General features: G+C 47.3%; 1 protein-coding gene across 32 annotated transcripts in view; it reads right to left on the bottom strand.

Annotated features, from left to right (window-relative positions):
* The window catches only part of MTMR14 (myotubularin related protein 14), a 54,729-nt gene extending 39,841 nt beyond the window's left edge, over nt 1-14,888 (bottom strand). For all 32 annotated transcript variants that reach the window (XR_012431426.1, XR_012431425.1, XR_012431424.1 and 29 more), the window contains exons 1-3: nt 14,613-14,888; nt 10,619-10,767; nt 1,291-1,399 (exon numbers count right to left, since the gene is read on the bottom strand). Coding sequence is in view for 5 of the 32 variants with exons in the window: in XM_005547718.4 (XP_005547775.1) it covers nt 1,291-1,399; nt 10,619-10,767; nt 14,613-14,771 (417 nt within the window). In the remaining 27 variants the exon portion in view is untranslated. The remainder of the gene's footprint in view (nt 1-1,290; nt 1,400-10,618; nt 10,768-14,612) is intronic.
* Nucleotides 14,889-15,414: the final 526 nt, after the last annotated feature.

The raw sequence follows: 15,414 nt of genomic DNA, 5'->3' as shown, positions 1-15,414 counted from the left end.
GGCCAACATGGCGAAACCCCGTCTCTACTAAAAATACAAAAATTAGCTGGGTGTGGTGGCACGCTCCTGTAATTCCAGCTACTCGGGAGGCTGAGGCAGGAGAACTGCTTGAACCTGGGAGGTGGAGGTTGCAGTGAGCCAAGTTTGGGCCACTGCACTCCAGTCTGGCAACAGAGAGAGACTCCATCTCAAAAAAAAAAAAAAAAAAAGCTCCAATAACTTTCGGGAACATGAAAATTTTCCAAAGTGGCAACAGCTTTAAGAAGATCAATTTCTAGTGCCTAACTTCCATACATACTTCTGAAAACTGATCTGCCAAAGAAAGCCTTTGGCAGAGTCTCCCTTCCTTCCTCCCCTTTCCCAATTTACAAAAAAGGCATACCAGGGACTGAGACAACAGTCAAGACTCTCCCCACTGCCCTGCCCTTGACCACTGAGGCACTCACATACCGGCTAAATGAACAGACTGAATTCCGCTCCCTTCCACTCTGAGGCTCTCTGCATGTCAGTCCACTCCTCCTGGACCAATTTTCCCCCAGTTGCTACTTGCATTCAGTATTTCCCTGCTCAAACATCACAATGGCTCTCCGAGCAAACACAGAGCCACCTCCCTGCTCAGCCTGCAGCCTTCCTCATTCAATTCCCTTCATCCTCTGCCCTGATGTGTACCCTGTATTTAGGGAAGTTACTTAGTCACTCTGAGCCTTTGTTTCATCTGCAATGAAATGGGCACATCCCTTACACCGAAAGATAAGTAAAATGAAACCATACTGGGGAGCCAAATTAACGAAAGTCCTTAGAATATAAGCTCCATGAGAATAAAGACTTTTGTCTGCTTTACATGATGTATTTTAAGGCCTGAAGCAGTGTCTGGCACACAACATACAATAAATACTTGGTGAATTATATATTACAAACAATATATATGAACTTATTTGATTTAATCTAATCCATAAACCTTTGAAATAGGTGATTATTATTCTCATTTTATAGGAGAGGAAAAGGAGGCTTTGCATAGGCAGGAAATAAGAGTCAGGATCTGAATCCAGGCAGTCTGGCTCTAGAACATGGGGTGGGGTACGCTGGTGTGACCATCCCTTCCCTACGTAGAACCATCCTTCAGTCAGAATTGGTCTGTTTCTCTGGACTGCTTCCCACAACACCAGGCACCCAGTAATCACCCAATGCTTGGCTACTAAATGTTGAGGGAAAAAAAGACCCTATACTTTGCATTAAGTCAGCTACTCCAGAAGAGAGTCTTGGAACATGAAGCTATGGTATGGGCCTTACCTTGCCCTTGAACAGGATTACTGGGCAGACAAACCGTCCTCTGCACCGGGCCATCTTGCTGCGGTGGATGAGGTCTTGCAACTTGCTCACCTGTACGGTACTCTCAAACCTAACACACAGGCAAGAGAAGCAGGTCAAGCTGACTTTGAAGTGGGAACTTTGTGTATATTCACACAGACCCCCCCATACCAGATCTGTGTATATAATGTTTGCTTGAAATTAAATGTCATTCCGAAATTTTATATCATCTATCGTCTGTCCGTCCATCCATCCATCCATCCATCCAATCATCTTTTTTTTGAGACTGTCTGTCTGTCTGTCTGTCTGTCTGTCTGTCTGTCTATCTATCTATCTATCTATCTATCTATCTATCTATCTATCTATCTATTTATTTTTTTGAGACAGAGTTTCACTGCTGTTGCCCAGGCTGGAGTGCAGTGGCACAATCTTGGCTCACCACGACCTCCACCTCCCGGGTTCAAGTGATTCTCCTGCCTCAGCCTCCCGAGTAGCTGTGACTACAGGTGTGAGCCACCACACCTGGGTAATTTTTTATTTTTGGTAGAGACAGGGTTTCACCATGTTGGCCAGGCTGGTCTCAAACTCCTGACCTCAGGTGATCCGCCCACTTCGGCCTCCCAAACTGCTGGGATTACAGGCATGAGATTAAGTTTTTCAGGAAAAGAAAAAAGTGCTAATTATAGGTATTAAAACTTAAATCACTCTGATTTCTGAACCTTTAAGATTACAAAAAAAAAAAAGGTGAGCTAAACTGAAGACATACACAAAATTCAAAAATATACACAGAAAACTGGATCTTATGTCTGGGTTTTCCAATTTTTAACTCCCAGGATAAGACCTGATGCCCTGGGGACCCTCTCTGGAAATCACAGGACTATTTTTTTGAGTATTTATCTATTTTTTACATAACTCTGAATATAGATTTTTGTGATCTTTTAGAGCAAGCAGTCCCCAAGCCCTGGGCCCCAGACCAGTACGAGTCCGTGCCCCATTAGGAACCAGGAGGTGAGCAGGGTGCAAGGGAGCATTACCGTCTGACTTCCACCTCCTGTCAGATCATCAGCGGTGGCATTACATTCTTTTTTTTTTTTTTTTTTTTTTTTTTTTGAGACAGAGTCTCGCTCTGTCGCCCAGGCTGGAGTGCAGTGGCGCAATCTCGGCTCACTGCAAGCTCTGCCTCCCGGGTTCAGGCCATTCTCCTGCCTCAGCCTCCTGAGTAGCTGGGACTACAGGCGCCCGCCACCGCGCCCGGCTAATTTTTTGTATTTTTACTAGAAACGGGGTTTCACCGTGGTCTCGATCTCCTGACCTTGTGATCCGCCCGCCTCGGCCTCCCAAAGTGCTGGGATTACAGGCGTGAGCCACCGCGCCCGGCGGCATTACATTCTCATAGGAGCTGGAACCCTATTGTGAACTCCTCACGTGAGGGATTCAGGTTGCAGAGAATCTAATGCCTCACGATCTGAGGTGGAATAGTTTCATCTGAAATCATTTTCCCCCACCTGCCGTGAAAAAATTGTTTTCCATGAAACCAGTCCCTGGTGTCAAAAAGGTTGGGGAGTGCTGTTTTAGAGGGCAGAATGAGATAACGTTTCTTGGTCCACATGGCTCTAGGCCTCTGCTTTCAAAGTCCATATGGCCAACAGCACACAGAGCAAAGGAGGCATAAGAGAAGCCAGGTGTGACACAGGGATGTGTAGTAGTTAACGCACTGGGCTTGGTAAGTGAGTTTCTAGAACATGAGTCAGGTTTAGAAGTGAGCTCCAGCAAGTCACACCCATATCAAATCACACTTCCCTAAAATAAGGGTTCACTCTCACCTACCAACCTTTGGCAAAGCTCACATCAGCCAGTCAGAGCTTCTGGTAGCAAGAGAAATAAGAGGCAGGAAAGTTAGAGCAGGAAGCTTTCCCAGCTATGCAGAGTAACCCAGCAGAAGGAAGGAAAGACACTCACGTTCCTTCCTTAAAAGGGTTGAGCTTTCAGACCAACTCCTAGAGGGAATTTAATTCATTTCACATCCTAATCCTTCTAGGAATCTGCATGTTATTACACAGCTTCTCTTGTACACACGCACCCAAATATTATCTCAGAAGGAATAAATCAGTGACTCCCACATACTTGCAGTACCTGTCTAAATGTATCTGGATGCTGTTAGGGTTAATAAAAACACAAAGTCTTTAAAATACTGCCGAATTCTTACTTAAAATATATCTAGGGGCCAGGCATGGTGGCTTACACCTGTAATCCTAGTGCTTTGGGAGGCCAAGTCGGGCAGATCACTTGAGGTCAGGGGTTCAAAACCAGCCTGGCCAACATGGTGAAACCCCACCTCTACTAAAAATACAAAAAAATTAGCCGGGTGTGGTGTCAGGCACCTGTAATCCCAGCTACATGGGGGGCTAAGGCAGGAGAATTGCTTGAATCCAGGAGGTGGAGGTTGCAGTGAGCCAAGATTGCACCACTATAATTCAGCCTGGGTGACAGAACGAGACTCCATCTCAAAAATATATATATATATATACACACACACACATATATATATAGGAGATATATATAGGATATATATATAGCAGATATATATAGAATAACAGGATATATATATATAGAAGATATATATATAGGTGATTGTGGCTTGACAATATAACTACTATCAAATGGGGGTCTGAAAATGAAGTTAAAAAGCAGTCTTCAAATAAAAACCAGAATGAATAGTTTGATGATCTTGGAAAGAGAACAAAGGGGTATAAAAAGAGGACTGAGCTTCCCATGGTGTCTTTTCCTGTAAGACGTAATTTTTGTAATTAAATTTTTTTCTCTGTTCAGAGGAGGAGGAAGAATGGCAAACTTGAAGAGGCTGGGGTGCCTTTGCAAAGAAGTGCCCATAGGTGTGGTGGCTCACGCCTGTAATCCCAGCACTTCGGGAGGCCAAGGCAGGTGGATCATGAGGTCAGGAGTTCAAGACCAGCCTGGCCAACATGGTGAAACCCCATCTCTACTAAAGATACAAAAAATTAGCTGGGCATGGTGGCACATGCCTGTAATCCCAGCTACTCAGGAGGCTGAGGCAGGAGAATTTTTGCTTGAACCCAGGAGTCTGAGTTTGCAGTGAGCCAAGATCGTGCCACTGCACTCCAGCCTAGGCGAAGGGCAAGACTCCGTCTGGGGAAAAAAAAAAAAAGAAAGCAAAGTGCCCATAGGGTGGCAACAACCCACCAGGCAGGCCTAGGCACACAAGCTGACAGAGAACCAGAGTGTGCTGCCTTCCCCTCACCCAGTTTCTCTATGAAATCAAAAGGCACCTCAGTACCAATTAATTGCCTAACTAGACTCCACGAGAACATAAAACCGAGCGCCTTTAGTACTGCCACAGTGGCCTTCCTCCCACTTACTTGGCCCATGGCCAATGTCACAGATCTGGTCAGCACCATATGTTGCAACTGACTCTCACTCAGCTCATACCAGCCCTCTGAATCCTGCCTACATCTGATTTTCCCAGGTTGAGTTCTATCCTCAAAACCAAGCTGCATTTCTCAGGCTAAACTTCTGTTAAAAACAAACAAACGCCGGGCGCGGTGGCTCAAGCCTGTAATCCCAGCACTTTGGGAGGCCGAGACGGGTGAATCACGAGGTCAGGAGATCGAGACCATCCTGGCTAACACAGTGAAACCCCGTCTCTACTAAAAAATACAAAATCTAGCCGGGCGATGTGGTGGGCGCCTGTAGTCCCAGCTACTCGGGAGGCTGAGGCAGGAGAATGGCGTAAACCCGGGAGGCAGAGCTTGCAGTGAGCTGAGATCCGGCCACTGCACTCCAGCCTGGGCAACAGAGCGAGACTCCGTCTCAAAAAACAAACAAACAAACAAACAAACAAACAAACAAAAAACCCCTGGTGGAGGACACATCAGCAGTTTCCTCTAGGGAGGTCTTTTAATGTAATGACCCAGCTTTTCTTGTTAGGCCGGCCAGTGGTTCCTTTACCGGTTCCCCTATATCAAGTGCCAATTCAGTTTCTGGTCAGGCAGAGTGGCTCATGCCTGTAATCCCAACACTTGGGGAGGCTCAGGCGGCAGATTGCCTGAGGTCAGGAGGTAAAGACCAGTCTGGTCAACATGATGAAACCCCATCTACACTAAAACTACAAAAATTAGCCAGGCGTGGTGGCATGCACCTGTAATCCCAGCTACTCGGGAGGCTGAGGCAGGAAAACTGCTTGAACCCAGGAGGCAGAGGTTGCAGGGACCAGATTGCGCCACTGCACTCCAGCCTGGGCAACAGAATGAGACTCCGTTGTAAAAAAAAAATAAAAAATAAAGAAGCAATTCAGTTTCTGTTCTCTCACTAGTTCCTGTTTTTATTTTTACTATCTCTTGTCCTTAGGATCCTTTTACTGCAGTGCTAAGCACTGAGCTGTGTCTGGCACATAATACTCACATTTGAAGGGATAAATGTAGGCTTCCGTATTTACATTTGTAATGTATGCACTGAAATTTCTGGCAAGATGTTACCAGGTAGTGAGATTTTGTTTTTTTTTTTTCCCAACAAGGTCTTCCTCTGTTGCCCAGGCTGTAGTGCAGTGGCGCCATGGTTCACTGCAGCTGACCTCCTAGGCTCAGGTGATCCTCCCACCTTAGGCTCCCAGGGAGCTGGGACTTCAGGCACATGGCATGACACGTGGCTAATGCTTTGTATTTTTCATAGCGACAAGGTCTCATCATGTTGCCCAGACTGTTTAATTCAGTCTATTTTTTATTCAGTCTATTCAGTTTAATTCAGTCTCAAACTCCTGGGCTCAAGTGAAATGCCCATCTTGGCCTCCAAGTAACTAGGATTATAGGCAAGAGCTACCATGCCCAGTCAAATACAGAAGAAAATGCTGTTATCGCCTATTTCCAATAGGAAGCTTTCCCAGACAGGCATCACACTTACCAAACTATGTGGGTTATTCCTATGATGTGCCCCAAAACTTTCTGAGATGTTACTGCTGATATTATTTAATAGATAAGAGGCACAAAGTAGAGCTTACACCCACATTATCTCACTCAGTCCTCACTTACCCAATTTTACAGATGAGGTAGTTTAATGAGATGAAATCTCTAGCCCAAAGTCACAGAACAGGTAAACAGGGTAGCTGAGATTCTAAACCCTGGTGGGTAGCCACTGGGCCCATGGTTTTAACCACTATCCCACAGGGCCTCACCTGTAGTTCCCCTAATTCCAGCTCTTATTAACAGTTATTGTTTCTTTATTGGACTCTGTTTCCCACTAGACCTACTGGTAAGGACTTCATCTATTTGGCATCCAACTTGATCCCTGAGGTCTACTACACAGCAGCAGCTGAATGAACACTGTTGACAAACATGTCTTGGCTATTCGGGGATCCCTGTCCAGGCTTCTATTCCCAGATGATGAACCAAATTGGAGAGGTTCCTTAACAGGACCAAAACATTGCTTAAATCCAATTCTACCCTGTTTAATTCAGTCTATTTTTTATTCAGTCTATTCAGTTTAATTCAGCATCATAGTAACAGCCAAGCCAGACAGTAAAAAAGCAAAAAATTCTATTTCTTCCCACCCAAACACACCCGAAGTCCCCCCTTTCAACAAGTAGGCATCACCCACTCAATATCACTTCAGTAACACTTTAAGGCCTTGCAAGGAGTGCAAAGTAAAAGCAAACTCCAACAAGCTCCTCTAAGGTTAATGATGTTCCATAGGGGCCTTAGCCTGACTGTGAGGTTCTGCTAGACAAGGTGGGAGAGCCGCGGTGGTGAAAGAAAAGGCAGACAGGTATAGAGTCAGGAAACATAGCTTTTAACCCCACTCTGCTTACTACCTCTGCGATCTTGGGAAAAGGCAAATTACTTCTCTGGGCTTCAACTTCATCTATGTAAAACCTTAATACCTGCCAAACAGCAGGTACTCAATAAATATTAGTTTCTTTCTCTTTAAGGGATCAACACTAAACTTGTTTCCTTCCAGGAAAAGCTTCCACAAGGCAACCACGACTAGGTTCCTCAATGTACTATTATGTTACTGAAGGGTAACATTTGGTATTACCTGAGAGCTTGTTAGAATATGCCAAATGTCAGGCCCACCTCAGGTCTACTGAATCTCTGCATTGTAGAAAGATCCCCAGTTGATTCACTAAAATGAACATAGAAAAGAACCACTCTGTTGGGTGTGGTGGCACATACCTCTAATCCCAACACTTTGAAAGGCCAAGGTGAGGAAATCTGTTGAGCTCAGGAGACCCACCTGGGCAATGTAGTGAGACCTCGTCTCTACTAAAAATTTTTATAAATCCGCTGGGAGGGGTGGTATGTGCCCATATTCCCGGCTACTTGGAAGGCTGAGGTGGGAGAATCACTTGAGCCCAGGTGATCAAGGCTGCAGCAAGCCATGATTGTGCCACTGCATTCCAGACCCCATCTTAATTAAAAACAAAAACAAAAAAACCCATCTTGATTACAGTTGAGCTTAATATCAGAATGTCATCATCAGGGCACAGAGGTAAAACCACCAGCCAGCCAGCACCAAAGAGGGTAGGAAGAAGGGGATGGAAGAGGACGGCAAGGCAAAAACAAACAAAACAAAACAAAACCCTCTTGTTCAGAAACTTTAGCTTAAAGGTTTACGGAAACTAAGTTTACAGGGCCGGGCGCAGTGGCTCACACCTGTAATCCAGCACTTTGGGAGGCCATGGCAGGTGGATTGTTTGAACCCAGGAGTTGAGACTAGCCTGGCCATTATGGCAAAACCCATCTCTACTAAGATACAAAAATTAGCCAGGCATGGTGCCACGCACCTGTAATTTCAGCTACTTGGGAGGCTGATGCACAAGAATCCCTTGAACCCAGGAGGTGGAGGTTGCAGTGAGCCAAGATCACACCACTGCACTCCAGCCTGGGCAACTGAGCAAGATTCTGCCTTAAAAAAAAAAAAAAAAAAAAAGAAGAAACGAAGTTTACCTAATTCTGGAAGGAGGAATTAAGGAAGAGCTAAGAACCATAAATAATGGGGCCAAAACAAACCCCAATTCTTTAGGCTTGGCGATCCTGAGTTCTTAGGTTATATAACTGAGAATGTGATACAATTTCTGTGATCTGTTTACAAGAGTCCTTAACATTCTTTTCTTAGAGAACCCCACTACAACCTTGTGAAATGGGCACTCTTTTTTTTTATTTTCTTGAGACGGAGTCTCGCTCTGTCGCCAGGCTGGAGTGCAGTAGTGCGATCTTGGCTCACCGCAATATCCGCTTCCTGGGTTCAAGTGATTCTCCTGTCTCAGCCTCCTGAGTAGCTGGGATTACAGGTGTGTGCCACCATACCCAGCTAACTTTTGTATATTTAGTAGAGACGGGGTTTCACCATGTTGGCCAGGATGGTCTCAATCTCCTGACCTCATGATATGCCCACCTTGGCCTCCCAAAGTGCTGGGATTACAGGTGTGAGCCACCATGCCCGGCCGAGATGGGCACTCTTATAGACATCCCCACTTTACAGATGAGGAAACTAAGGCTTAAACTCCTAAAGCATTAGTGCTTAAATTCCTAAAGCATTGTTCCTCTGCTGTAAACCTTCTCTGGCTCCCCATGGCCTGCAGCAGCGGTTCTCAAGCTATACTGTAATTTAAGACATCAAGGGAGCTCTCACAGAATGTAGGCTGGAAATTCTGATTCCAGAAGGCCCAGGAGAAGCTCTAGAATCTGTAATCTTTTTTTTGAGATGGAGTCTTGCTCTTGCTCTGTTGCCCAGGCTAGAGTGCAGTGGTGCAATCTCGGCTCACTGCAACCTCCACCCCCCGGGTTCAAGCGATTCTCCTGTGTTAGCCTCCTGAGTAGCTACTGGCGTGTGCCACCACACCCAGTTAACTTTTGTATATTTAGTAGAGACGGGGTTTCACCATGTTGGCCAGGCTGGTCTCAAACTCCTGACCTCAGGTGATCCGCCCAAAGGAGGCTGGGATTACAGGCATGAGCCACTAGGCCAGGCCGAGAATCTATAATCTTAATAAGTGCTCAGGGGTTCCCAGCACAGTAAAACCACTGACACCCACACACAACCCACAGGTTCACACTCCCTGGCCTGATGATCAGGACCCCTATATGAGTTGATCCCTAAGGACATTTTCAGGGAAATTCCTGCTCACCCTTCCAATTCCAGTTCTTCCTAGGCACACAAACACCAGGCAGAATTAACCATTCTCCCCAGTTGGCCTATGGCAGTGCTTCTCAAACCTGGTAGTGCATTCGAATCACCTGGACATCATGTTCTGCTGAGATTCCAGCTCAATGGCTCTGGAGCCTGAGCTTCTGCGTTTCTAACAAGTTATTGAGTGCACTGCTAGCCTTGCTTTGAGTAGCAAGGGGCTATTGCATTATGTAGCACGACTGCTGCGGTACTCCTCACAACATTTCACCCACGGGGCCAGGATTTCACAGATAGTGCTGACAACAGCTCCTGAAATTCCCTTAAATTCAGCAGGAAGTAGGGAGATTAGGGGAGCAAACTTTGAGATCAACATATAGCACTTCCTAGAGCCCCATGCTCTGAGTACTTATCAATATCAAATAACTACACCATTTACTGACTAACTACAGGCCACATCCTGCACCAAGCATTCTGTGTCTGCTCTGGTACAAATTGTTATCCCACATAAGGTACTCAGCTCTTGGTAGGTTCACCATAAATGGTAGCTTTTATTTCTAATTCTTACAACGTACATGTCAGGCTTTATCAGCCCTATTTATCCTCTGGACTGCACTACCACTTTTCTAAAATTTTAGTTAGTCCTTAAAAGGACTAATTAACATGAGGTAGAGAATTACCAATAAGAAAACTAAGGGCAAAGCAGTTAAATACCTTGCCCAGCATCAGTTGCATAGCCAGCAAAAGGGGAATCCAGGATGTGAACTCAAGCAGTCTGATTCTAGACCTCAGGGTCCTAAGTGCTACATATGGTAAACGCGGGTAAGCCTGTCTTGACAGTGTACCTCCCACCCACACTCTCTAAAAAAGGGACACTGATGTTCAGAGAAGTGAACTGTGAAGTCAACTGTCTTAGGACAATGAGCTCTAGGGTGGAAGTGAAACAGAAATCAAGGGCTGTTACTCCCAACCCCTCATTCTATGCCATGCCACCTTGTCAGTCTGACTTGTCCAACCTTGAAGTAAATAAAAATGCCAATGAGGCTTAACACCTGGGGAAAGTGAGTCTGCCCTGCCCAGCTACCGACTTCCTAGCCACACGGATTAGCTGCCACGGACTCCCCAGACATGCACACTATGGTCACATGATGCTCACGTGTCTTTCTCCTTCTCAGAACTCTCATACTCCAGGAACACGATGTGCCGGGGATAGTGGCCGCAGATATCCCCGTTCGTGTTTGGAATCACGCTGAAACAGTAGTCTCGGCCAAACAGCTCCAGACATCTCTTCTCAATGCGTTCAACCTGCACAGAGAAGGAGACCAGAACACAAAGAGAATTATGGGGTTCTGAGGGTGAGAATTAGGAGGTCCATGGCCTGAGAGGTCACTGGGAAAGACATGTACCTCAGTGATAATTATTCTGTGCTGGGAAGATGTGATGCTAGGCCACAGGCCCCATATGTAGTTCATTAACCCATATATCGTATGCTTCAGGAAGGATTCTTAATTCCCTAACAATGAATCCGAAATTGTGGGTGTTGAGCATTTGGAGGAGAGGATTACATCTTTCATTAGATTCAAAGAAGTCTACAACCCATAAAACATACGAACTCTTGGTCCAGGTTACTGAAACTGCCACTAATCCACTACCTTCCTTGGTTAGTTTCCTCTTCTTTTATTTATTTATTTATTTATTTATTTATTTGTTTATTTGTTTATTTATTTTTTGAGATGGAGTCTCGCTCTGTCGCCCAGGCTGGAGTGCAGTGGTGCAATCTCAGCTCACTGCAGCCTCTGCATCCTGGGTTCAAGTGATTCTCCTGTCTCACCTCGAGTAGCTGGGATTACAGGTGCACAGAACCACGCTTGGTTAATTTTTCTATTTTTAGTAGAGACGGGGGTTTCACCATGTTGGCCAGGCTGGTTTCAAACTCCTGACCTCAGGTGACCCACCCACCTTGGCCTCCCAAAGTGCTGGGATTACAGGCGTGAGCCAACGCACCTGGCCTTTATTTTTTTAAAAGAGTCTCACTCTGTCGTCCAGGCTGGAGTGCAGTGGCACGATCTCAGTTCACTGCAACCTCAGCCGCCTGGGTTTCAAGTGAGCACATTTGGCTAATTTTCATATTTTTAGTAGAGATGCGGTTTCACCATGTTGGCCAGGCTGGTGTTGAACTCCTGATCTCAAGTGATCCGCCTACCTCAGCCTCCCAGGTGTGAGCCACTGCACCTGGCCTCTTCACTTTTTTTTTTTTTTTTTTTTTTGAGAAAGAGTCTTGCTCTGTCGCCAGGCTGGACTGCAATGGTCTCCACTCACTGCAACCTCTGCCTCCCGGGTTCAAGCAATTCTCCTGCCTCAGCCTCCCGAGTAGCTGGGATTACAGGTGTGGGCGGTGCCACCATGACCAGCTAATTTTTTGTATTTTTAGTAGAGATAGGGTTTCACCATGCTGGCCAGGCTGGTCTCTAACTCCTGACCTCATGATCCGCCTGCCAAAAGTGCTGGGATTACAGGCGTGAGCCACCACACCCAGCCAACAAAAATTTTTTAATAACGATGGGGGTCCATGTTTCCAGGCTGCTCTTGAACTCCTGGGCTGAAGCAATCTACCTGCCTCGGCCTACCAAAGTGCTAGGATTATAGGCGTGAGCCACTGTACTGGCCCTCTTCCCCATTCTTTAGCTATAGACTAGTACCTACAAGCTCTATTCCATACAATCAGTAAAAGCTGTAAAGTTTCCTTATATACAACTCGCTTGTGAAATAGAAGAGCTCCCCCTACAATTACTTGTTTTGTTCACAGTTCAGAGAAAAACACAACAGGAAAAAAGACATAAGAACTGTAACACCGGCCAGGCGCGGTGGCTCATGCCTGTAATCCCAGCACTTTGGGAGGCTGAGGCGGGCGGATCACGAGGTCAAGAAAGAGATCGAGACCATCCTGGCCAACATGGTGAAACCCTGCCTCTATTAAAAATATAAAAATTAGCTGGGCATGGTGGCGGGCACCTGTAGTCCCAGCTACTTGGGAGGCTAAAGCAGGAGAATAACTTGAACCCGGGAGGCAGAGGTTGTAGTGAGCCAAGATCATGCCATTGCACTCCAGCCTGGGCGACAGAGGGAGATGCCGTCTCAAAAAAATATATATATATAAATAAAAAAAATTAGCTAGGCGTGGTGGCGCATGCTTGTAGTCCCAGCTACTAGGGAGGCTGAAGCAGGAGGACAGCTTGAATCCAGGAGGTGGAAGTTGTAGTAAGCCAAGATCGCACCACTGGACTCCAGCCTGGGTGACAGAGAGAGACTCCGTCTGGGGGAAAAAAAAAAAAGAAGAAGTTTGCAAGAGATTAGTCCAAAGGGGTAGTGAGTTACCTCAATCGATTGTTCAGTTACAGATCTAACTCCCTGTTCTACCTGAACAGTTATAAATACATATAAATACATATACATCTAAGTCTGCAGGAGATCAGAAGGCCTGGAGAGATAATTAAGGCCAGCTTCAGCCACTATCAGGTGTAACTTATGACAACCCTAATCTTCAAGGTCATGTAAATTGAAAGAGGGGTCCAAAAAACCAATCACCAGAAAAACCAAAAGACCCTCACTGGCCAGGTGTGGCAGCTCAGGCCTGTAATCCCAGCACTTTGGGGAGCCGAGGTGGGAGAATTGCTTGAGTTTAGGAGTTTGAAACCAGCCAGGGCAATATAGTGAGACCATGTCTCCACGAAAATTTAAAAAAAAAAAAAAATTGGCCAGGCATGGTGGTGTGTACCTGTGGTCTCGGGTACTTGGCAGGCTTAAGTGGGAGGATCACTCGAGCCCAGCAGTTCGAGGCTGCAGTGAGCCATGATTGCACCACTGCAATCCAGCCTGGGCAGCAGAGCGAGACCCTGTCTCAAAAAAAAAAAAAAAAAAGGCCAGGTGCGGTGGCTCACGCCTGTAATCCCAGCACTTTGGGAGGCTGAGGTAGGCGGATCACCTGAGCTCAGGAGTTCAAGACCAGCCCGGCCAACATGGGGAAACTCCATCTCTACTAAAAACTACAATAATCAGCTGGGCGTGGTGGTGGGGTCCTGTAATCCCAGCTACTTGGGAAGTTGAGGCAGGGAGAATTGCTTGAACTGGGGAGGCGGAGGATGCTAATTCTGACTTGGTAGGACTGGGTGGGACTAAGGAATCTCTATTTTCACGAAGTACCCCACAAGCACAAATTTTAAAAGTACCCCAGATGATAATTAAACAGGTGGTCCCCAGACTACACTTGGAAAAATTACTTGGCCATTTGGAGAGTGAGCAAGTCCAATCCTTACTGAAGTCTTCCCTGGGTTATTTCAGAGACTACCAGATGCCAACTACAGAATCGCAACTCAGGGTAACCTCTGGGGCCAAATCAGAGTTCTGTGGTGCAGGATGGAACACAGTTCCACTGGAAAACTTGGTGCTAAAGCGGCCAAAACCACGTGGGGGAACGAGATGGCAGGGTCAGCAAGATTCCCACCGCACTGCCAGCCAGTGCTTAGGGTGGGGATGGCCTGAGCTAACAGGAAGCCCTCCAGGTCTGGCGATAAGACGACTGGGTGGAAATCCCAAAGGGAGGAAAAAGAGGAACTGAGACCTGCTTTTGATGAAGGAACTGAGTGGGAGTGTGGGTTGTCTTCTTGCTGTATAAGGGAAGAAAAGGGATGGGCCTAAGTTATGCTGAGACCTTATAAGGGGGCAACACACTGGGTTCACCTCCTGGCTCCATTCTGACCTCTGACCCTGAGGAATCGTCTCCCTATTTTTCTTAGATTCGAGGGCTTTTTCCCTGACACAACTCATCCTACGGCACCTGAAGCAGGGAATAGGCCTTCCTTAGGTCCTCCTCTCTGATCTTTGAACCTGGCCCCTCAGCTTCATCTCTCACCTTCAGACCCCTTCTCAAACAAAAAGGACCTCTTTGCTGGGCTCATTTTGACCCCAGTTCCTCCTTTTATGGTTGTCAAGTCCGACTCTTACACTCTGGTTCCAGACCCTGGAGAACTCTCTCTCCTCTTCCTCAGCGGCGAGGTACCACTCCTACCTTTCTCTCACCCCTGGTCTCAGCCTTTCCTCTGTAACTCCCCAAGTTAGGGGCCTTCCCCAGCTCATCGCGCCTCCAGTCTCACCTTAGAGCCGCCGGTCCCGCTGCCGTCCTTGGCCCGGTACTGAGTCCGGGAGAACTCCTCCAGCAGCTCCCCAAGCCCCGGCTCCTGTGGCGGCGGGTTGCCCGAAGAGGCCGAGGACCCCGCCGAGGCGGTGGCGGCGGCGGCCCGAGCGCCGGCCATGGCCCAGCCCCGCGTCCCCTCAGTGTGCCTCAAGCCGGCCCATAGCACCTGCCTGCCCCAACTCCGACACCAGAACCTCCGGAACCGCCTCAGCCACCGCCTTCTAACTCCACTTCCGGCCCCGCCCCGTCCCGCCGGATGTTTACTCCGGCCCTGGCCAATCGGAGCTCGGGACCCGCGCCCCGCCTACGATTACTGGCCCACCCCCGGCGCGGAGCGATCCTTGTAGCCTCCAGGGAGGCCACTCGCAGACACCGCGTGATCCGCCCCAAGGGGTTTCCCCTGGGGAAACCGGACTCAACCATTGGGCTGCCGGGGGATGGGGGTAGCAGGAAGGAACCATTGAAAAGAACCAGAGGAAAAGCGGAATGAATAATTACAGGGAAGCCGAGCGTGGTGGCTCACACCTGTCATCCCAGCACTTTGGGAGGCTGAGGCAGGCGGATCACTTAAGGCCAGGAGTTCGAGACCAGGCTGGCCAACATGGTGAAACCCCATCTCTACTAAAAATAAAAAAATTAGCCGGGCATGGTGACACCCACCTGTAATCCCAACTACTTGGGAGGCTGAGGCAGGAGAATCGCTTGAACCCATGAGGTGGAGGTTGCAGTGAGCCAAAATCGAGCCACTGCACTCCAGCTTG

The sequence above is a fragment of the Macaca fascicularis genome, chromosome 2 (genome assembly GCF_037993035.2).
Source record: "Macaca fascicularis isolate 582-1 chromosome 2, T2T-MFA8v1.1".
NCBI lineage: Eukaryota > Metazoa > Chordata > Mammalia > Primates > Cercopithecidae > Macaca > Macaca fascicularis.
The sequence above is the reverse complement of the archived record's forward strand: the minus strand, read 5'-3'. Positions and strand labels throughout refer to the sequence as shown.